The sequence below is a fragment of the Thamnophis sirtalis genome, unplaced genomic scaffold, assembly GCF_051295495.1.
Source record: "Thamnophis sirtalis isolate CommonGarterSnake01/CBP01778 unplaced genomic scaffold, rThaSir2_p1.2 scaffold_4, whole genome shotgun sequence".
Lineage (NCBI taxonomy): Eukaryota > Metazoa > Chordata > Lepidosauria > Squamata > Natricidae > Thamnophis > Thamnophis sirtalis.
Window position 1 is genome coordinate 12387028 of NW_028261384.1, and position 24931 is coordinate 12411958.

General features: G+C 35.5%; 1 protein-coding gene across 1 annotated transcript in view; it reads left to right on the forward strand.

Moving 5' to 3' along the window:
- UBE3C (ubiquitin protein ligase E3C) overlaps positions 1-24931 on the forward strand; it is a 70441-nt gene that overhangs the window by 33001 nt on the left and 12509 nt on the right. The window contains exons 14-22 of the mRNA XM_014059248.2: positions 2494-2598; positions 2775-2862; positions 5519-5616; positions 7222-7354; positions 10676-10923; positions 21082-21294; positions 23315-23503; positions 23617-23683; positions 24202-24332. Of these exons, the coding sequence (XP_013914723.1) occupies positions 2494-2598; positions 2775-2862; positions 5519-5616; positions 7222-7354; positions 10676-10923; positions 21082-21294; positions 23315-23503; positions 23617-23683; positions 24202-24332 (1272 nt within the window). The remainder of the gene's footprint in view (positions 1-2493; positions 2599-2774; positions 2863-5518; positions 5617-7221; positions 7355-10675; positions 10924-21081; positions 21295-23314; positions 23504-23616; positions 23684-24201; positions 24333-24931) is intronic.

Consider the following 24931-nt stretch of genomic DNA (forward strand, 5'->3'; position numbering starts at 1 on the left):
TCAAAATTGCCCCAGCTTGATTCTGTTTGGTATAAATTGAGGAAGAGAGAGATTCTGATAGGCTTTTAATTCTATAATTATCGCCTAGAGTAATAAAGTAGGATTCCTGGAATCTCTCTGGTGTCTGTTTCCTGAGTGGCCTGTTTTGAACAGCTGGTATTACCATTTTCTGAAAATTGGCAGCTAAGATAGCTCGAGTATTTTTGAATTAATTTTTAAATAATAATCGCTAGATATTTATGTAGCTTATTTTTTTCTAACCTCCCAGTGATACCCATTAAGGCAGTAGGGTAGCAATTCAGGATATAAGAAAGTGCTTGACTTGCCATGAAATGTCTGCAGCAAACACTCACAGTCAGCTAAAATTACTCATTAAAGGAGTGGAAGCAGAAGAAATGCATTTTCCAAATTAAATGCTAGATTTACAGTCCGTTTAATACCAGCGACCTCTCGCACACTAATGTTCAGTTCGAGTCATCAGCTGTTCCTTTAGGTCTTTTATCACTGTTTTTGTCAAGCTATCTATTTAATTGAAAGAAGTTAATTGAATGAAAATGATCAACTAAGCTTGTATTAATATTGCTAATGGAACTTTCTTCTTGGCCATGTTTGGAGAAAAATGTCAAGTTAGACTTTAGGAAAGACCCATTAATGCTTGCACTTAACCTGATGGGCTAATTAAGGAATGCTTATTCATTCTACAAGTCTACAATAGCCTCTATCCCACTCATTTTGTCTGATTTTTACAAGACATTTCACTTATGAGCAATGAACATTATGGACATTAGTAGCAATGAGAGTAGCTGATAATGTTTCGATTGTGTTGAATATTGTACAAAAGCAGGGCAAGATACTATGGAGATGTAATAAAAGATTGAAATTTTAATTAGTTATCCATTTGTTATCTAGTAAAGTTTACAATCTATGAATATGGACCTAGTATGCTTACATATTACAGAAATGTGAAGTGCTCTGGTGTTATGCCAGTTTTTTTCAAGCTGATGTCCTCCAAACATATTGGCCCAATGGCCCATGATGGCTGAGAATTTTGGAAACTTAAATTCAAAATTCCTGCTATAAAAAGGGTTTGTGTTGTGCTGTTACATCCAGCGAGCTTTCTATGTTGAAATCTACAAGATGAACCATATTTACTTAGAATATTACCAGTAAGTATAATTGGTCAAATCTGAAAAAAATCCTTGGAATGATGAATGGTACACAGCAAAAAGCCAGTTGTATAGTTAGTAAATATAAAACAAAAATTAGCAAGTGTGTGTGTTTGTGTAATTATTTTGTTTTGTATGCATTTTTATAAAAAAAAATTGAGCTGTGCAGGATTTTTCTCAAAAGATATTCTTTAGTAGCATGAATAATTTCTGTAGTATGTGTATGTAGAAGAACAGATACAAATGAAGCATATAAACTTGTTTGTACTGTGACAAAATAAATATTCATCTTTCAATAATATTCATGTGATTCACAACAAAAATAAGGATATTTGACAAGGTCAGAAATCTATCTGTAGTGGTAAGTAGACAAATGAAAAAGGAATGCTTATTGGTTACATAATGGTCAGTGAATCCTTTCACGATGATCTATTTTTTCCTGTTCAAAATGTGTGTAGAAACTTAGTTATCACAAAAAAAAGTGTGAAAGACACTCTTAATCTTTAATTCTCAGTTCTTCTCAAATTAATTACTACAAATGCTTAAAAGTTTGATACCAATATCATGATTATTTTATGGGGTTAGTGCAGTTAGCTAACATTTATTGAAGTTTACAAAGGGTTAGATATTTATAGATTTTTTTTTATAGATACAGAAGAAACCATGTTAAAGCTTGTGGAAAGTAAGCATATAAAATTATCAGTTTTTAACAATATTTCAGAATAAAATGTACTTTGCAAGTGAAAGCCACTACCAAAATGTATTATTTTTGAATCCATTCATCTTAATGGATAGTCTTGATACAACATTATATTTAGTAATAGGATTGATTATTTTAAGGTTATATTTAATTTTTGTTTATAGCTATTTTTAAAAAATGTATTAGTTGTTATTGGAAACATGCAGAAGAGGCCTTCATCCTGAAGTGGATAGACAATGACTAAAATGATGATGAATTAACTCTGCCAATACTTAGTTTAATGATTTAAAATTGTTGATTATTTTTCACAAAATTTGTCCAGTGTCTGGATACTTGACTTTGACCCAAAGATTCAGAGGGTGATTTATTGTCTTTATGTTCTGGAATCAGCCATGATGGTTAGGGATCTGGGATGTTGAAATCCAAGAGATCTGATCTGGTTGAGGAAAAGTGAACTCCAACCAGATTCTCCAACTGTTAGTCTTTCTCTTTCTCTCTCACACAAACTAAATATATATGCATTAGGTATAAATATATTAATATAAATACAAATTCTGTTTATAACTGAGTCTTGTTTTCTGTCTTCCTGCATAAAAATACTTCATAATGGCTGTTTTAATCATCTAGGTAATCACTAATTTAGTGAAAATGCTGAAATCTAGAGATACAAGAAGGAATTTTTGCCCACCAGATCATTGGCTATCATTACAAGAAAACATTAGAGCAGATAAGGTAATATAGAAATTACTTTTTATTTTAAAAATAGCTTTTTTCATATTGAATTTACATATTTAAGCTGTTTTTATATCTCAATGTTGGAATTTCTTAAAAATTAGCATGCATACCAATAATGTACTTTTAAGATTTCAGCCCAAGACATTTAACCATCATATTTAATGTACTGCCAGGTTACACAGCTTTATGTGCCGTCAGCCAGACATGTATGGAGAGTGAGGAGAATGGGAAGGATAGGACCCTTGCAGTCAACTTTGGATGGTAAGAAATGGTTTGTTGTTGAAACTAACCTATGCAGGAGACAACTGTAATCAATATCAAAGTTGGTTGCACATTGCCTGCATTTCTATTTTTATTTAAATAATGTTATCTCTCTGAAAAAGAGACCAATCTTTCTCTAAGAAATGACCCATGAAGTGGCTTAGAATGAAAAAGGATGCCGTTACAATGATTGTGTAAAGAGAGGTGCATAACAGTGTCCTTTTGATTTGTTTAATTCCACTTGACTCCTCATGAGTTAAACACAATTAATGTGAAAGCGTCACTGACTTGCATGTGACCACGTTACTTGTGTTTTCTCATTTATTTAAATGGCAAGCTCTTTTGTTTCTAAATGCCTTGTGTATTGATGACTCAATCCCATATTTCTCTTCAAATAAATAACTGTTGATGGGGCAGTCTGGATAAAATTGACTATTTGGCTAGAATAATTGAACCGCTGAATTTAGATAGTGGCTTACCTTTGCTGTACATGCAATTTCTCTTTTCAAAATGCTTTTAACCCTTAGCATAATCAATTGCCTATCTTGACTAATTGAAAATGTTTGCTGAAAATTTATAAAATGCTTGCAAGTTCAAGTACCAAAAATTGCTATTTACTGAAGTTATCACTCTTGTAAGGTTCGTTTTGCAGTGAAGATGTTCTTCTGAATTGATCTAATTAAAATTAACTTGTAGGTTAGAAGTGTAGCATTTTTTGTTAGATTTTTTTCTGAAAAAAAAGAAAGAAAAGAAACTAGACTATTTTGCAGTACTTTCCTGCAATTTGATTCCAACGAAAAGGGTATCTTACTTTAGTAACAAATAATACACAGCTCTTTCAAGAATATTTATTAATTCTCCCACGTAGTCCTTGAATGTCTTTTTTGATATGTAACATTTGTATTTTCAAAATAATTCTTGTTTTGAGAAATTTTGTTTTCAGCTATGCTTGCGGTTTCACACTGTTTTTGTTGCTAAATTTTCCCTTCACTTTCCTTCCCACTTTGCTTTATTTTACATCAACCCCCCCATGTCTCCAAACTTTGAGAGCAACACACTGAATAAATAGGTAGTCCTTGACTTATAACCATTTGTTTAGTGACTGTTCAAAGTTATAATGATGTTAAAAAAGTGACTTATGATCAATCCTTACATTTATGATAGCTGCAGCATTCCCACCATCACATGATCAAAATTCAGGTAACCGTCTCATAGTTACAACAATTCCAACATCCCAGGATCATGTGATCTCCATTTCTAACCTTCCCAGCCAGCAAATCAATAGGGAAAGTTGGATTCACTTAGTAACTGCATGATTCCTTTAACAATTGCAGTGATTTGCTTAAAAACTATGGCAAAAAAGGTTGTAAAATTGGGTGCGATTCATTTAACAACTACCTTGCTTAGCCATGGAAATTCTTGTTCTACTTGTGGTTGTAAATCAACCTGTAGTGGGAAAGTTACAATAGGGAATGAAGGCTGTCTTTCTTGTTGCAGCACCCGCTTTTTGGAATGCTATTTCCCATAGATACCAATGGTTCCTCCTCAGAAAGCTCTGGGAATGGCTGTTGGCCCTTTGGGGTAGGCAAGCTCAGGAAACATACCACAAGAAATATTAGAATAATACATTATTGATAAAGGCTATGCTAATAAAATCTTGGAAGCCCAATCAAATTTCCTCTTCCCTCCCTCTTATACCAAAGAGTATAAGAGAGAAAGCAATTTTTAGCTTCCTCCTCATGTCTTCTTGCTTTCCAAAGTTGAGCTCCTATTTACTAATGGTCATTGCATATTTTTTCCAAGGTCGTTTCTCGATCTTCAATTTTTTCTATCATGTGGTTTCCTTCTGAACACATATGATCTGTGTTTTTATTTTACAGTTCTTGTTTTAAAACGCTGTAAGCTGCCCAGAATTATATGGGTTTCGGCAGCCTCTAAATTGTATAAATCTATAAGAAAATAAGAAAAGCCAAATTTACCCGTATAAGCTGAAACTCTCCAAGCAGACTTTTGAAACCTGGTTGTTGGTTGAACAGGTGGCATATGTATTTATTAAATAAGTGATCCTTGGTTCTCTGGTAGCCTTCAAGTATTTATTCAATTTTATTTAAGCTGCATAATGAATTCTAATATTTAGGGTACACTTTAATGGGATCTGTACAGGTAAACCTCAATTTATGACCACAGTTCATTCTAAAATTTTGTTGCTGTGTTAAGACAGCAACAGTTAAGTGACTTTTACCCCATTTTATGATTTTTCCATAATTGTTAAGTGAATCACTCAATTGTTAAGTTAGGAACACAGTTGTTAAAGTGAATCTGGCTTTCCCATTGACTTTGTTTCTAAAGGTGATCACATGACCATAGGACACTAAATATGAACCAGTTTCCCAAGCATTTGAATTTTGATCACATGACCATGGGAGTGCTGTAATGATTGCAAGTGTGAAAATGGTCATGCCACTTTTTTTCAATGCCATTGTAATTTTGACCAGACACTAAACAAATGGCTGTAAGTTGTAATTCAAACTATATAGTGAACTCCAGGTTGCCCATTCCTGATGTACATCGTACTGTCCTTACCAGTTGAGGAAGAATGGAAAAGATCATATGGTACCACATAATAAAGCTAAATTCTGATCTCTTTGTTTAAAAGTGGGACTGGATCCAGCCCCTCTCTCTGTGTCGGAGGAGCGACAGCTTGCAATATTAACAGAGCTGCCTTTTGTGGTTCCTTTTGAAGAAAGAGTAAAGGTACTTTATGTTTTTTAAGCCTTGTAATTTTTAACAAAGTTTTAAATATTGCTGAAAGTATATTCTTGTTAAAGGTGTATATAACATTTCAGAATGGAAATGTTTCGTGCTGTTTTGAATTTGAAATGGTCTGTTCTTATTTCTGTTGTCGTGCTGTCATTCTGAAATTACTGGCCGGACTTGAAGATATTTTTATGTAGTCAGACCGGTCATTTCAAATTCAAAGCAACTATTTCAAATTTTAAATATTTTGAATGTTTGCTCACCTTTTAAGTCTTGAACTATGTGCACCATAAAAGACAGCATACGTTTATCTCTTGCCCATAGGAGATTGATTACAGAACTTTTGGTGAGGACTAAATTTTGCAAACTCAGTATCTCAGTTCCATGGCTGGAGAAGATTAGAATGTTTTTGTAACTCTCTCCAAATATTGAAACTAGCGTCAGTTAGTTTAATATATATATTATACTTAAAGTGACTGTGACATTGAAAAGTACAAAAATTACAATTGTGTTGGAACCTTAGTTTTCTATTCAATTGGAAAGGTAGCCTTTAAATCAAGAAAGATGACACATCACAACAGAGAAATTTTTAAGTCGTATTGTCAATTCTTGTTCAGATTTTTTGCTTCGAACTACAGTTCTTGCACCAAATTGCAGGTAGAATTGTTTTCCCCCCCGTTTATCTGTTGTGATATGTGACCTTTCTTGATCTAAAAGCTACCTTTGACTGGATAGAGAATTAAGGTTCTAATACAAATATACATTGCACCCATTCATATGTTGTTGTCTTGAATGCAACTGAGCAGAAGCTATAAGAGCATTTGCCATTCATTAGTATGGCAGGAAATATTTGTAGAAAGTATTTGTAGAAAGTGGTGGCTGCAATATTTTCAGTGGTGGCAAATAAAAATGATATTAGCAAATGAGAAAGTGATAAATATCAGCCAGTAGAAGGAAGTAGAGAATCTTGGCTAACCCCAGCCATGAAATCATTTGGTGAGTTCCATCTGCAAATCTGAATTAGTTATCTTTTGTTGGGCTTCTGGAATAGTTTGTACTGATTTTTTTATACTCATAAATTGTTTAAAATTTTGTAGTTTTAGGTTTTTGAGGCTATTGTAAGCGATCATCATATAAACCAGGTTTTCCTCATCATTTTCATTTAAAAATTACCAGCATAAAGTTCTGTTGATGCTACAGCTTTCAGCTAATTAGCAAACTGAATTCCAAGAATTGTGCTGCTGTCAACATGTACTTAAACTATAAGGGAAATGGAAGATAGTTTCATGAGAGATATAAATCACTGTTACTGAAAAAGACATTGATAAATGTAGGGGAAATGTGTTGCTTAGTTCATGTGAAAGTATTAGAAGTGGCAAGAATCTTGTAACTTTAAGCTTTCGTTCATGTATTAGGTAAGCTTCTTAATGCAAACTTTTCTACGTGAAGGCATGTAAAAATATTAGTTAAAATTTTTTTTTACCACGAATTCCCAATATCTTAGCTCTATGTAATGAAATTGAAATGCTACTGAATTATGTTGTATTGAAAGTCCATACTTAAGTGTAATTACTTTTTCTTTCATGACTTACTCCATACAAGATCTTTCAAAGGCTGATCTATGCAGACAAGCAGGAAGTACAAGGAGAAGGTCCATTTCTGGATGGAATTAATGTTACCATCAGAAGAAATTATATTTATGAAGATGCATACGACAAACTTTCTCCTGAAAATGGTATGATATTTATAAATTGGTCAAATGATTTATCTTGAGAACTATAAAAAATTAGATTGGGACACCTAGAAATCTTATGTTTATATTGGGGGATATTAGACAGAAGACTGATATGTTGTAAAATGCTGTACAGCGTTAAACATTCCGTGTGTTTGAGATTTTTTTTAAAAAAGAGATCATAGTTTACAATGATGGAAATATTTTGTAGCAGCATTTTAAATCTTTTCTTTTAGATTATTAAAAAGCCTGTTGTGTATTAACCTTAAGTGGGCAGAATATTTATTTATTAGAAATTATTACATTACAACTTTTCATAGAGGAGAACAAGGTGACATGCATAATGTTACCCCAGCCTCAGATTTTCCGTGCAACAACAGCCTTGTGGCATGTGACATGGTCCAAGTGAGCATGATGATGAATCTGAAATAATCTATGCGTTTCCACAGGTGGGGTGCACTAGAATTTCCTTAGTTCCAGAGGTTTAGTGCTATATGTCACCGGCTTTCTACTTTTCATTAATCAGATTTTCAGTATCTGATTTATATGATGTCATTTATCATAGTTCCCCCCCCCCCCGTAAAGTAATCAGAAAATTTGTGAAATCCGTAGAAAAGTCAGCCATGAAATTAAAAGCTTATTTGAAACCTTGAGATGCATTAAAATGCAGATTGATTTATATCTGCATAAGAAAACAGACATGATTGATCTGTTCCTATGATCTTGAGTAAAAGAGCAAATTTACACAATGTTTTGGGCTACTTTTAAGGCACAGTTAGAAATTATTTCTTGCCATGGTCAGATCTCATATTCTTGGTAGCCAACTTTTAAAGAAGATACTGTTTATTAAGAGGAAATTTTTGTGTGAACGTTAACAATAATTTTAGGAGTTGAACTATTTTCTTTAGAACTTTAGAATAAATTATTTGTAATGGAATGTAAAAATAGCCTTGGAAGATTTGTTGGGGTGAGGAAGAGATGCTCTTCCTTCTGATTTGTGAGAAACAGGCAGAAAAAAGAAACTTAGACATTATTTGCTGTAATTTATCAGGCAGTATAAAGACAGAACTGGAAATTTGTACTTTCGAACTTTCAAGATTGATGTGATTTTTTCTCCAACCATCTTCCAAGATCATTCTCATATTCCATTAGAGTATTGCATATTCTGTGGGTATAAATTCTCATCTAATGTGAATGTGGGACCCAGAATTTCCTGAAACTATTTCTGATATTTACCAGACTAAATGTTGGAACAAGTTACTAATGAACAAATTAACTATTCTGATATATTGGAAAAAAATGTGGATAAGAATATTGGCTTAATTTTCCAGATGAAAGAGAAATGACTTTGGAGCAAAATGTGTTTTATTTTCCTGTGTCAAAACATTTGAATAGATGTACCCATGTTTTAAAAGGTCAGAGGCAATTACTGTACAAAAATATGTGAATGTTTGAACGGAAACAAGGGCTAAATATAAAACGTATCAACATAGAAGGAGGATAGATGTAAGTCAAGCACTGTTCCTTCTAAGGTGCGCGGCTGCGCGGCCGTGCACGTGGCAAGAAAACCCCGCACAGCAGTTTCTAACTGCCGCGCAGTGATTTCTGTCAAAGCAAACGTGGGGAAGTCCTTTGCAGGCGGCTAGAATTGGCCGCCCGCAAAGGACCTCCCCAGGCTTGTTTTGATGAGCACGGAGCGACTGACGGTAGTTTGTGCCGGCTGCGGCCGCTCAAACTAGCGTCAGTCGCCCCCGTGTTCAGCAAAGCAAGCTCGGGGAGGTCCTTTGTGGGCGACCAATCCTAGCCGCTTGCGCCTGGCGTTGCGGCTGAAGTAAACCCCCAGAGCCCCTGCCGCCACCGGAATATCTGCTGCCTCCTCCTCCAACAGCACTGCCGGATTTGCTGCCCAACGCCGCGGCTGAGGTGAAGCCGCCAAAGCTCCCGTCAGCACCCCCGCCCATGGCAGTGGTTCCTCCCCCTCCACACGGAGCACCTGAGCTGGGCCCTGCGTTATCCCTCCCCCCTCGTCCTCTGCAGTGCTTTTAAGGAGCAATGAGGCCGTGGGAGCCAGTAGGAAGGCGGCGAAGGGGGCGGGAGCAGGAAAAAAAGGCCTCATGGCGTCTCAAAAACACAGCGGAGGTGGAGGCGGCGGTAGGGGTAACCCAGTGCCCAGCTGAGGTGCTCTGAGTGGAGGGGGAGGCACCGCCGCCGCTGCTGCCATGGGCGGAGTGCCATCGGGAGCTTTGGCGGCTTCACCTCAGTTGCAGCCTTGGGCAGCAAATGTGGTGGTGCTGTTGGAGGAGGAGGAGGAGGCAGCAGCAGTTATTCTGGTGCCGGCGGGGGCTCGTTGGCATCTTCAGCGGCAGCCCTGCCCCCTGTGGAAAAAAATGAGATGGAGCAGATCCACGCAGATGATGTCGCCGCAACGTGACTGGAGAAGGAATTCTGGGATTTGAAGTCCACAAGTCTTAAAGCTGTCAGGTTTGAAGACCCCTGGGTTTTTTTTTTCTAAAGGGTTAGGGGTGCGAGGGTCTTGTAACTTGACAGCTTTAAGACCTGCGTGCTTCAAATGCCAGACTTTCTGAGCCAACATTTTGGTTGTTAAGCAGGAGCATTGTTAAGTGATACTGATATTATATAACACTTTTAATTAAGCGGGTACCTTGATTAAACATAACTTTGAGTTTCAAATAATACTGATTTTGTTGTCTTAGGTGACATCTGTGAAAAAAATTCAGGTGCTCAGGCATGAAAGTGTGCCGCTCAAACACTATAGTTTTCTGCTCACACTGAAAAAAAATTAGAGGGAACATTGAAGTCAAGACCCCTTTGAGTAGACCTTCAATGATAGTTACTTGTCATCTTCCTTGATGTAGCCTCTACATATAAATTCTATATGTAAAGCATACATAGAAAACTGGTGCTCCAAATATTTAGACTAAAGCTTCCATCAGTCCCAACGAACTGAGAAATGGACAGGATTCTTGAAGCTCTAGCCAACAGACTTGGAGGACCACAAATGGCTATTCTAGAGAGGAATTATGAGCTGCAGAAAAAGCTACACTATATGGCTTCAAATCCATATTTCAGTAATGAATATTTAATTTTTTTGGTTGTAAATTGTTTTGATTTCAACTAGGAATGAATGGGGTAGAACGATAGCAATATGCAGTTTTCTGCATTGCTGAGAGTAGTTGGTGTTGGTAGGTTTAGATACATTTAAATGCTAGTTGATGTTTGCACAATCAACTTTTTGTGGACTTTGATGTGTTTATAATTAATGTATCCATAATTTATTCTATAGCCTTTCTTTTATTTCTTCAGAACCTGATTTGAAAAAACGGATTCGTGTACATTTACTCAATGCCCATGGTCTAGATGAAGCTGGTATTGATGGGGGTGGAATATTCCGAGAATTTTTGAACGAACTACTTAAATCAGGATTTAACCCTAACCAGGGTTTTTTTAAGACCACTAATGAAGGATTGCTTTATCCAAATCCTGCCGCACAAATGCTTGTTGGAGGTTCTTATGCACGGCACTATTATTTTCTTGGGCGGATGCTTGGAAAGGTAAATAAATGCATGAATATATAAACTACTTGAATGCTGCAAAACACACACAGTGGTCAGGTCAAACTTTAGTAAAATAATCTGAGTGGCACAAGCAGGTTTGTATATATTTCTCCTTTTGTTTCAGTGGAAACAAAAATCTGCTGTACTTTATCCATCTGACAATTATTGTGTCTCAAACTGATTCATAACATTCTGAAGCGAGCACAAGGGGAATGCGAAAAAAACAATTTTTTTTTTTAAAAGACAGTGTCTGCTAGCATTTATATCAGTCTGATCTGTTCCTGGTAATTATGCTTTTTAATAACACCTGGAATGCTGTGTTACTATCCAAGAGCAAATTGATAAAAAGGTAGTTGATTCTGTGAAAAATGCTAACATGGGAAAAGTATAGGTTGTACAACTTCTTTAGCCTGTTCAAAGACTAATTTTGTTAGTAGTTACAGCGCCAGAGTGGAAGCGAAAAGACCTTGAGTTCTTCTCCCTCCTTAGCCACAAAGCCCAGCTGGGAGACTTTGGGACATTTAGTCTCCTTATCTCAAGATTATTTTATTTATTTCTATATCTGTTGTATTTACAGCAAAATGGTGCATATCACATACCCACACAAGGATACGAAAGATGACAACGAACAATGTAGAGAACACCAACTGTGAATCAGAAAAAAATAACTGTGCTACCACTTAGCAAAAAAGTGTATTTTTTAAAACCCTTTTTATATTAACTAAAATAAAAATACACACAATTACAAAAATTCATACCTTTATCAGTAAAATTTTGATTTAATAGTATCTATTTTTCAGTTCTGATTACTCTCTTTATTTATTAAAGTTGTTAAACTCCAAATAAGCAGTGTACAATTCAAACATTGTAGACCTTGCAGGAGAGAACCCATAATGGTCTATGGTGGCAAAATATAGAAGGTGTTTTGTATCACATTTATTCCAACTAATATATTTTTATTTGTTTTTATATCATTTATTTTGTGCTTTTGTTTTAATCATGTAAGTGTGAGATAGGCCTCTATATAAATCAAATAAAAAATGACCATCATTCTTATGTCAGTATACCTTAGGTACCATTCAGGTGCACATTCTAACATGTCTATAAGTGATTGGGAAAGGTGAAAAATAGGTACTTCCATACTTTGTAAATACGTTTATGCCGAATCAAGGACATTTGCCTAAGATGTTATCTTTTTAAACAAAAAACCTGTGTCTGATTGAGATAAACCAAACCACACATTAAACCTTGACATGAAAAGAACTACTGGTCACTCAGAAGGTAGGAAAGTTTTGCAGTGTGTGTATTCTGTTTATGTAGGGACAGGATGATGGTGTTATCTAATAATTAGCTATATCCAAGTGCAGAAACTTCTATTAAGTGGCATTCAGCAAGAAGATAAGGCACGGTCTTATTGTGCAATCCATACCTTATTTTTCAGCCCCTGTCCAAATTGAGACTTTAGCTGAATAATTATTCATCCATTTATAAAAATGCTTCCCTAGCATCCATTTGCAAGCTATTTCTAAGGTGATTCGATATGTTAATTAAAGTCCTTGTGGGAATAAATGGCCCATGTTATAAAAGAAGTGCCAGATTAAAGCAGTTGTATAAACCAAAACAACTGTGTTTATGCTGCAGTGTCACTGGAAGCGGAATATATTAAAATTGATACTTTACATATATTTTATGTTTAGATAGTCATGGGGAAATGATCAAGTATGTTTTAAGCAATCATGGTTATGTTAATAAAATTAGGTTGCCATTTTGATCAAGCGTTGCATTTTCTTACATTTTGATTGTATTTAGTCTAGATTCTGCATACAGGTAGTCCTCGACTTAAAACAGTTCATTTAATGGTCTTCAAAGTTATGGCAGCACTGAAAAAAGTTGCCATTTACAGCTGTTGCAGCATCTCCATGGTCATGTTATCAAAATTTGGAAACTTGGAACTGGCATGTATTAATGACTGTTGCAGTGTCCTGAGGTCATGTGTTCATTTTTGGGTGACCTTTTGATAAGCAAAGTCAGTGAGGAAGCCAGATTCACTTAATCTGATAAAGATTGTAAAATGGAGGAAAATTCACTTAGCAACTGTTGTCTTTAGTAACAGAAATTTTGAGCTTACACCGAGGACTACCTCTACTCTGTATATCCATCCTTATTTGCCATTTTTTTGTGAAAACATTAGGACTCCCTACGGCTTTTAAGGATTTCCTAATAGGCAAAAACAAGCTTCTTACGCTTAATACTAATATTTCATAATAGAAATAAAAAAGATGTTTTTTTAATATAACTTGCAACTAAGAGGTGTCATTCTAGAAAAAACAGGTAATCCAATGGGCAATAGAAATGTTAATATATGTAGTTTGAGCAAGTAAAGCTTCTGAGCTTGGTCTTTCAGTTGTAAAAGCTGTGCTAACTTTCTCTAAATTAAATATCATTTTTTTTAAAGTTCAAAGCTCATAATGCTAAAAAAAAAATCTTAAAAAATGTAACTACCTTGTTTCACTTATTTACTAAACAGAAAGAGTATTTGTGTAATATACATAAATAACTTCTGATTTACAAAACTGGCTGATATTCAGACAGGCAAAAACCCAATAATAAGCAACACATTTTAATTAACTCTAATTGATTTTAAAAAAAAAAATTCAACTAATACTTTTCTGGATGGTAGATTCTTTCATATAACCAATTATCTATTCATTACAAATGACTAAACTTAGTATCAGCATTTGTAAGTATTTGTCCAGCATTAAAACACTGCTAAAAGTGTGGTATTTTAACACTAAATCTTTGAGAGTGAAAAGATTCTATTGATTGATTGTGATATTTATTGGGTCATAATGTATTTAAATTTTCTTTAATGCATATGTTAGCGATTGTTTACTGTGATAAAGTGCAGAAAGGTCTCTGTGAGCAATTCTGCATGGAAAGAATTACCTCATGTCAATGGTCACTTCTCAATTAAAAGTTCCATTAGCAGATGATTCCAGCTTCTGGTTTGTGTACTGATTGCATTTTATAGGTCCTAAATCAGGCTGCCTAGGCAGGGAATAAATAAACAGTTAAAGTATGTGGTAATGGCATCCTGATCTTTTTTCTTTTTGTCTTTGGAAACACCTAGGTCCATTTAAGCCAATTAAGTTCAGAATATTTACTGAAATAAAAAATTGTGGCGTTTGAACTCTTACTGAAAATGAGTACTTTGCTAATTTGAGGATATTGATTCAGCTTGATACCTGTCTTCCCTGTTTAGATTAATGATAGTAACCTTCGCACAGCTTTAAAAAAATATTTGTTTCATAGAGGTATATATTTATTCTGGTAACTTCCTTTCAAGAACTTCTCTAATTCCGCATGAGTATAATAATCCTTCTGCAGAGGTTAATTCTAGAATTCTACTGCTGTATAACTATAGGGTTATTATCAAATAGATCTGATTGTACTGTTGTCTATTAAACAGAGCTGTCCAACATCTGTGGGTATTTGCACCTTCTAGTTGTGCATTTGAGAGGAAAATGAGCTGCTGGATTTGAAGTTAGCCTTATCCAACCTGGTCTTTTCCAGTGGTATTGGACAATGACACTCATTTTCCCTTGCTCAGCTGGAGACAATAAATGGAGCTAATAGAGATGGCAAAGTAGCTAATACAGGTAACCTCAACTTAGGATAGTCAATGACAATTCAAAATTATGACAAGCCTTCCCAGAGCTACTTAGGATCCACTTTCAGAGTTGTGATGGACATATATACACAAGGAAAAACCGATTCAACTAATGATCATGGAGCTGACTTAACGACGGTCATGAAACTGGTCATAACTTGAAACTGGTCATACGATGCCTCAACTTGCAACTAAAATTCCAATCTCAATTCTGGTCATAAATCGAGGACTACCTGTAGTTGAGGTTTGTTTTCAATTCAATTCAATTTAATTTCAATTTATTAGATTTATAGGCCCCCCAATCCTGGGGGACTCCGGGCGGCTTACACAGAACAAGAAAAGAAAACAAACAAAATAAAAATAAAAAATAATTGTTTTTTTAAAATTCTCCAACATGCATACATTCTGATTGGGGCTGGACCCTACATAATAAGGTCAACAGCCCCAGGCAAGCCGGAACAGCCAGGTCTTAACAGCTTTTTGAAAGCCATGAGGGTGGGTGAGGTCCGGACCTCTGGGGGTAGCTGATTCCACAGGAATTTGATTATTATGGAACCATTTTACCATTAGTGTTGAATAATTTTCAGTGTAATGCAAAATTGATGAAAGAGCAGGTAATCCTCATTGTACAACAATTTGTTTAGTGACCAAAGTTACAATTGCATTAAAAAAAAAATGACAATTTTTCACAGTTACAACCATTGCAGCAATCCTATGGCTATGCGATCAAAATCCAGACACTTGGAAACTGACTCACATTTATGATGGCTGCAGTGACACAGGGCCATGTGATCCCTTTTTGTGATCTTCCGACAAGCAAAGTCAATGGGGAAGCCAGATTCACTTAACAGCCTTGTTGCTAATTTAACAAATGCAATGATTCATTTAACATGTGGCAAGAAAGGTTGTAAAATGGAATAAAACTCACTTAACATCTGAATCATTCAGCAAAGGGAGTTTGGGGCTCAATTGTGGTTGTAAGTTGAGGACTATCTGTAATGTTGTTAATCATACAAGTAGTCCTTGACTTATGGCCACAATTAAGCCTAAGATTTCAGTTCTAAGCAAAGCAGTTGTTAAATAAGTCACATCTCATTTTACAGTCGTTTTGCACAGTTGTTAAGTGAATCAGTGTAGTTGTTAAGTGAATCGTGATTGTTAAGCAAATCTGGCTTTCCCTAGTGACTGCTTGTCAAAAGCTGTCTGGGAAGGTCACAGATTGTGACCACATGACCTCAGGACAGTGCAACCATCATAAACGCATGTCAATTTTCAAGTGTCTGAACCTGGATCACGTGACTACGGGCTGCTTGAGAACCAGTCATAGGTGACTTTTTTCAATGCCATTGTAATTTTGGTCACTAAATGAATGGTTGCAAGACAAGGACTACCATATATAGGTAGTCCTCGACTTATTGCCACAATTCAGCCCAAAATTTATGTTGCTAAGTAAATTATTTGTTAAGTGAGTTTTGTCCCATTTTATGACTTTTCTTGCTATATTTGTTAAGTGAAGTACTGTTAGTAACAGTTGTGAAGGGAATCTGGTTTCCCCATTGACTTTGCTTGTCAGAAGATCGCAAAAGGGGACCGCATGCACCTGGAGGATTGCAGCGGTTATAAATATGAACCTGTTGCCAAGCATCCCAATGTAAATCATGTAACAGTGGGGATGAGGCAATGGTCATAAGTATGAAAAATGATCATGTTCTTTTTTTCAGTGCCGTTGCAACTGAATAGTTACTAAATGAACTATTGTAAATCGAGGACTACGATATATCATAATAGAAGTATCAGGTTATTCTTATTTTTTGTTTACATGTCAAGCAATTTTTATTTTATGTAACGCAACAAACCCATTTTCCCCTTTGTGCTAGAAATCAGCATGGTAGATCAGAGCAAGTTGGATTTGGTTGCGTTTTCTTAATCAATGGTTTTGTTAGTTTGAAAATAGTAATGGTTGAAGTGAGCCTAGTACATATATTTTAACTTTTTGTGCCTCTTCCTTTGGGAATATGAATAATTTGCTTTGAAATGGGTATGTACTTTAATATTTGTTATCCGGTAAAGGTATCTTAAAAACAGAATAAGAAAGCTCAGTTTTGTTACTCTGAATGTTATGTAGAAGAATGTTTGCTATAATTCGCACTCTTTTTTTCTTTTGGCATATCTGGCACAACTACACAAAAAAAATTCTCTTGAAATTTTGCAGCTGAAGAGACTCTCTTTGTAGATAATTTTGTTCCCTCTTCTGTGATCTTAATATTCTTTTTTACATTTTTGTACTCCCCCTCCCACTGGTTATATCAAAAAGTGTCTTTTCGGTATTCTCTTACGATAGAATTTATTGTTATATTTTCAGTGTGCCTAGAATGTAGGAATTCGGGAGTTTTGATCTGTGTTATTTATATAGGATTTAACTTTTAAAATAAAAATATTTGTCCCACAATTTGTCTCAACTCCTTAAGATTGTGGGATTGAACTCCCCTTCTCCATCAACTCCTTCCAGAAATGTTTTCTCAGTCACTAACGATGAATTAAAAGGAAGATCAGAGTCCTTGACTTAACAATAGTTCATTTAGTGACCCTACAGTGGCATGAAAAAAGTCACATATGACTGTTTCTCGGTTATGACTTTTGCAGTATCCCTATGATCATGTGATCAAAATTCAGATTCTTGGCCACTGGTTCATATTTATGACCATTGTGCCCCAAGGTCATGTGATACCCTTTTGTGACCCTCTGACAAGCAGTCAGTGGGGAAACTAGATTCACTTAACAACCAGATACTAACTTAACTGCAGTAATTCATTTAATAACTGAGGCAAGAAGGATTATAAAATGGGGCAAAACTCACTTAACAATAGACATTTTGGGCTTAATTGTGATCATAAGTCAAGAACTACTTGTATTTTAAAGCCTGACTGCCGTGAAAATGTTGGACGATGTCTTAAGCCATGGGTGTCAAACTTGATTTCATTGAGGCTGACTTCAATGGACCAAGTGGGGTGGCTGGGGTGAGCGTGGGCAGGGTGGGCGTGACCAGCTCAACATCTTACAGCCCTCTGCCAGAGAAAATGGAGCCTGGAAGGGCTGCCCACTTCCCTCTTGGCAGATGGCTGCAGGAGCCCAGAGAGCCGTGTTCCATTTTCACTGGCAGAGGCACCGTGGGACGGTCCTTTGCTGTTTCCAGGGCAGCTCGATGGGCCAGATCTAAGCACCCTGGGGGCCGGATCCAGTCCATGGGCCTTGAGTTTGATACCCCTGTCTTAAGTAAAGATAGTTGCAGTCTTCTGGGAGAGAGATAATAGATTTTTCTTGTAGTGAGCCCCCACTCATCCCAAATGCCTTCATTGAATTGTATGGGCATATTTTAAAATTCCAAGTAGAACCTGTGCACAACAGTAATGGTCCTCGCCAATTATAGGTGTAAGTCATGATCGTCATAAGGCAGATGATCACATGATTGACCTGAATTTACCCCTTTTTTTAAATGGTCACTAAATGATCTCTTTGTTTAAGTAATTGACACGGTCATTAAGTGAAAGCTATGATAGTTATGCAAACACATCATTGGCTTATTTGTTTTTTGCTGGAAATAAACGGCCAGTTTTTGGCAAAAATTTTGGAAATTGCAGTCACATGACTGCTGGACGCTACAAATGGCCTTAAATGCAAGGGGCAGCCATGGGAACTTCTCAACTGCATTGTAAGGACCTTTTGGAGGGGTTCTTCTTTAACTTTAGTAATTCCTCAATCAGCTGCAGATTATATATAGTTTTTTGAGAATTAAAGAAAGAAAAGAAATGGTGACTCCTATCTGTAACTTTCCTATTACTTTCCTGAAGTATGCTGTTATGAATCCACTGTGGATCTGTGAATAAGCAATTTCTGGCTGTTTCAGGAGCACTGAGAGTAGGAATACTATGCACATTACTATCTGTGCATTCTGGATCTAATGTTGAAAACAAATTGCATTAAAAAGTTTAAATTGTGCCCCTTGGGCAGGCAGAAGCTCATTAAAGTAGTTTCTTTTCAAGTATGTTTTAATTAGAAAAGGGGATGTTTTCACAGTGTGACTGATTTGGCCAACAAAACTCCAGAAAAGCTTTGTGTGAGCAACCATATCTCCCCCTCAGAAAAATACAGAGCTCAAAGTATAATTAACTTAACAAAGTAGATTGTATGTTAGGGAGGTGCCTGTTGCAAAACTTAGCTTTTACGCTAATTGGAATATTAACTATCCATTTCGCTGTGTATTTTTAATGTTCTTGCTTTTTAAATATATACTGGAGGAATCTGGTTATGGAAATCAGTATTTAATTAAATGATAGTCCAGTTTCCACAATCCAGGTGGCCTAAAAATGCTTTATATAGTTTTTAGATTAAGTTATAAATGTTTGCTATGGAGTTACCTGAAGATTGATGGAGATGCATTTGAAAAGCATTATTTTTTTTATTGATTCTTAATGTAGTAAATTACTAAAGTTATTTGGCAGCAAACAGAAATGGCCTGTGATGTTGTTCACATTTATTCTCCTGATAGTACCACGATTTGCATTAATTGCATTGCTAGTGCACTCACTTATATTAAAAGGCTTCTAGTATAATTAATCCTTTTTATTTCAAATCATTTTGGCACAATTTCCAGCAATAAACACTCATAAAAGGTAGACACTTGAGAAATAACAAGCAGGTTGCTTCAATATACCTATTGCTATTTTCTCTTGACATGAAGTTATTGATAGGCTTCTAGGAGCCAGTATTGCATATGGCCTAAGAATTAAGGCTTATATGAAAAATGGTAAGTGGATTATTTTGCATAAAAAATAGACAGTTCTTGAATCTGTGTAATTAACCTGTGTTTAAAAAATACCTTGATTTATGCCTACATTTGTATTTCAGTTGCATACATTATGGAAATTTAATTTATAATCCATTTAGCTGATGTGATCATAGTATTTAGAACCATCATTTATTAGGGCTAGTATATTAAATGCTTTAAAGCTACTTTTCCCAACTTGATTCTCTCAAGAGGAATTATAATTGCAACTTCCAGAAATTTACAGAACATCTGGAGGACATCCAATTGGAGAATGCTACTTTAAAAACTTCATTTTGAAATGAAATTTAAAAAAACCCACATCCACAAAAAGGAATTGTACACACACACATATAATACCTATGTACACACACACACACACACACACACACACACACACACACACACACAGTTATAAGTGACATTCTGTATTAAATATAGTTTGTGTCTCTCTTTGTGTTTAGCTCTTTTAATGATTAAAACTCCAAACAATGACTACAAATTTAAATTCAGCTACACAGATGAAGGTTTCATTTGTCATGGCTTTATTAAAAATCCTGCATTGCATTAATGGAATTCCTCCATAGTTCTAAATTTTTTCTCCATAGCTAGGTATCAAAATATATCTGATAATCTATCAGTAGATGCTCTTTACTATTATTTCATGTTTGTAATAAAATTCAACTTCTTGATCTTTCCTGCAGAAAATTTGAAGAGTAGGATTTGGAGATAATAGGAGATAGCTTTTCTGTTCCAATATATAACTATAATACAAAGAATTAAAAGCAAAGGCAGTGTCATTTGATCTATTCAGAGTTAAATTGAACTTTTATCCATTCATCTTAGAAAATGGCTAAAAGTTTTCTCCAAAATCTATTTTAAAATCATAAATAAATACAGTAAAATTTCTTGAGTGAAGTGTGTAGTATGTAATATATAAGAAAATACTCTTTTGTTTAATTGAAAACCCACCCACCCACCCCTTAAAGCAGATTCAATTATTAAGATGAACATTGTAAATACAATTATAAAAATTATGATACATATTATAGAATATTTTATAGCTAGAATTGAATGTAGTATCTAAACTGAAAAAATAAAAAATTCTAAATGGGAAAAATACTATATAATTTTAATCAGATGGATTTTTTCAAGCTTAAACTTTTTTGTTCTTTTGCTCCTTCCCATGAGTCACTACAGCTGAATAAAGTATGAAGAACAAAAATGGGCTTGCAATTTTTCATAATTTACATAATGCAAAATTCAATTCTCTTTCATGTAGGATTGCTGCATATAAAATAGGACTAAATGTATATACATTTTTGCGATAGTGTCGAATATCTATAGCTCGCTCAGGGAACGAACTTCCACCCTTATATGCATGTTTACTGTCAATAGTTAGACTTGAGAATGTAATTTTAGATTTAGATTATTTATCTGCTACAAATCCTTAATTTTCTTTTACAATATTATGATTTATCATATTGGGTGTATATGTTTCTTTTTGCTGATCATTGACTGAATAAAGATTACCAAAAACTATATATACATTTGGGCTCTGATCTTTTTAGCAGGCATAGGAAATGAATGTATATGTTTCCTGTTCTCCTTCTGGATGAATATCAAATGAGTGAGTTTCAATCTCTTTACACTTTTTTTAAAGGCTTTATATGAAAATATGCTGGTTGAGCTTCCTTTTGCCAGTTTTTTCCTCTCCAAGTTGCTGGGGACAAGTGCTGATGTCGACATTCATCATTTGGCATCTCTGGATCCTGAAATGTACAGAAACCTCCTTTTTCTTAAGAGCTATGAAGGTGATGTAGAAGAACTTGGTCTGAACTTTACCGTGGTAAATAATGATTTGGGAGAGGCACAGGTAAGAAGATATTTTCTCTGTCTCTTATAGCGAGTTAACTATTAATTTCCCAGCACTATTTGTATTCAGATACCATGGTGATAAAGCACTGACAAAATAATTGCCGCTTGTGCTATTTGGAATCAAAGCATGCGTCTAACTGTTTTGGTGATCTGAACGGACACTTTTTTTTTTTTTGCTAAAGTGTCAAAATACTTTTTTTTGGTCTTTTTTGCTGAAGACAGGCAATTTATGCGGTTATGTTTTTATTTCAAATTTGAATTCTTTATAACGCAGTTTTATGTCTCATGGGCTTGCCTAGGCAATCACCATCACAGTCAAAGCTGACTTGAGAGAGGGGTGGGGGTGGGGGAGAAGGAGAGATGAAAAAACTTACAGTTGAAATGTGGGTTTGTTCTTTATAGGTGATCTGTCCATTAGTTCATAAAGATTCTGTTTTTCTATACTGATACAAAAGACTGCATTAAATGACTGTTAATGTTAAATATTCTATAGCAGGGGGTGTCAAACTCAATTTCATTGAAGGCCGCATTAGGGTTCTGTTTAATTGTGGAGGGGCGTGGCCATGGTGGGTGTAGCGAGCTCAACGTAACTCATGTCAGGGGTACCTGTGGTGGCCAAGGGCTAAGGCAGGACTTTCCTGACACCCTCCCTCATATTCATTAAAATCTTCCTTCCTTCCTTACTCCCTCCCTCCCTCCTTCCTTCCCTCTCATTTCATTCCCCTTCTATCTTCCTTCCCCTCTTTCTTTATTTTTCCTTCCTTGCTCTCTTTCCCTCTTTTCTTCTTTTTGTCTTTCCCTTTCTCCTTTCCTGTCCCTTCTTGCATGCTCAAATGCAAAAGGGGAAACATTTTTCCTTTTGTTTTTAGTTTGTTTTATAGCCCTCAGCTAGTGAAAATGGAGCCCGGGGGGCCACGCCCCCCTGTGCCCCGTTTTCAGTCACAATGCCTCCTGCAGCCCTGTGCCAGCGAAAACAGCTTGGGGGGGATGTGTGTCCCGTCCCCCCCAGCTCTGTTTTTGCTGGCAGGGGCACTGCGGGCCAGTCTTTTGCTGTTTCCAGGCTGGCCCTGCGGGCTGGATTCGGCCTGCGAGCCTTTAATGGGACACCTCTGGGGTAGAGGAATACCTGACTCTGTTCTTCTATAATGATCACAAACCTTGCTACACTGAATCAAACTTGGGAGTTGTGCAAGCAGAGGAAGGCTGGCAGGCAGTTATTATTACTTACCACTGTTCCAGCAGAAGCACTGTTTTGCCTTGAATCCAATGGTCTCTTTGCTTTTCCTATTAATACAATCCATTTCATCCCCCACACACTGCTATATGAACTCCAACAAGAGAATTTAAACAATAGCGAGTATCCAAGCACAGCAGCTAATCTTGAACTTTGAACACATTTTAGTTTGAACAAACATTTTTTTCAGTTGTGATTTGAACTCTCAAAACATACACCTTTTGGCTTGTTTAAAAACCACCCAAAATAACTAAGTGCAAAAAACTGTTTAGTACATCCTCAGAGAACTCTTTTCAAATCAAGATGCATTCCAATACTTGTTTGATAAACTTCAAAAAGCTGCTGGTGTTTGAGTCAAAATCTTGAATTCCATTCCTAGCAAGCTTGGATGTCTTTTTCCAAAATAAAATAAAGTTGGAATGAGGGAGTAGCTGGAACATTGAAGTATTTTCCTAGAGAATGCATGTTTTCCATCTTTTATCCAGAGAGATTTTCAGAGGTTGGTGTCAACAAAAGTTTGTTGAATCAAAACTTTTTCAGAATCACTGCTGTTCCATTATGCCACCTAGTGGCAAATGCTGTGACCAGCGGGCCATATTCTTTTCTTCTTAGCCAAAATGTACCCTTCCAGGCAAAGTCTCATTCTCCTAAGTATTGGTAGTGCCATATAAAAATAATGTATTCATAATTAATGGAGATTCAATTATGGACTGCTGCATCAGCAGAATATCATGGAAGGTGAGCAAATGAGATTGAATTCATAGAAGATGTTTGTGCTTTTTAGGTGGTTGAATTGAAGCTTGGAGGAAAGGATATTCCTGTCACTAGTGCAAACCGAATCGCCTACATCCATCTTGTGGCAGACTACAGGTTAAATAAACAAATCAGACAGCATTGCTTGGCATTCAGACAAGGTCTTGCCAATGTTGTTAATCTTGAGTGGCTCAGAATGTTTGATCAACAAGAAATACAGGTATAATTGCCCAGCCAAATGGAGAAAATGATGCATTTAGCGATTTTAAAGAAAGTTGATATAATGTTCTGCCTAACCACATATATGCTACTTTCCCCCCCCAACCCTTCCAGGTTTTGATTTCTGGAGCCCAAGTTCCAATTAGTCTAGAAGATCTTAAAACTTTCACAAACTATTCAGGCAAGTACATGGTAAATAAAGGTGATGTTGAAGGGCAAAAATAAAGAAAGCAAAGCATGGAGGTTGAATGTGATTAATTTGTCTAATGTCAAGAGAAGAATATATTATATGGTTATGCTTTGTGTGCATGCCCACACATGCACTCATTTTGGTGGATAAATAAAGACCATGAGTAGCAAAAATACATAATAACATAACATGCAATAATATATAAATGAATATATAAAAGAATGAGTAGTCCTACAAATTAGCAACACATTTCACTTAGTTTTTAAGATACTGTTAACCCTTAAATAGTATATGAAAGAAATAATTATATGATCTTTTAACCATTCTTTAATGCCTCCTATTAGTAAAGCCTACTTTTACAAAAACTTACTGTTTATTAGTTCACCCTTCTATTCTGGTATTGTTTTTCACATCCAGGTATAGGAAGTCTCAATAATTGTTTTCTAATCATGTAGAATAACACTCTAATTTCATTTTAATGCAGCTTTGTTTTCTTTTTTAAAATGTAGGAGGTTATACTGCAGATCATCCAGTAATCAAAATCTTTTGGAGAGTAGTTGAAAGTTTCACCGATGATGAAAAACGTAAATTACTGAAGTTTGTGACGAGCTGCTCACGACCTCCTCTCTTGGGTTTTAAGGTATCTGCCTTCATAATTTTGTCTTTTAGCCAATTTGTTACAGCCATAATATTAGTGAATTAATTAACATGTTTAATTAAAAACCAGAGCAACATTAAAGTATTGGGAATGTAGACATGTACATTGTAAAAATTAAGATCATTCCCAAATAAAAATTAAGATTTTATGTGTACTTGTAAGACAATATTTTAAATATTTTTTTAAAAAAACCTATAGCAGTCAATGTTATGGTACTGTAGTTCTAAATGTTTAGTCTTAAAAGTATGTTTTATTGAATTCAGTTTGGCGGCTTCTCAGTTAAAAATTATAGGATGCTGCGTCAGTGGGGTTTTTTTGCCGGGGGGTGGGGCGAGAATGATTTGTTTCGTATCTGGAAAAATCAAACTAAAAAATTGCAGAAGTTAAATTTAAAAAAGTGAAATCAAAGGAAGTATTAAATAAGTTCTAAGCCTTGGTCCATGCTGCTTGACCTAATAATTCATTTTATCTCAATTACTTCACATGATAAATTAGCACAATCACTTCTCAAAGAAAGAAGCAGGGTTTTCAGCTATTATCATATGACTAGTAATGTGGTTGAGATCCTGACCATGATGTGG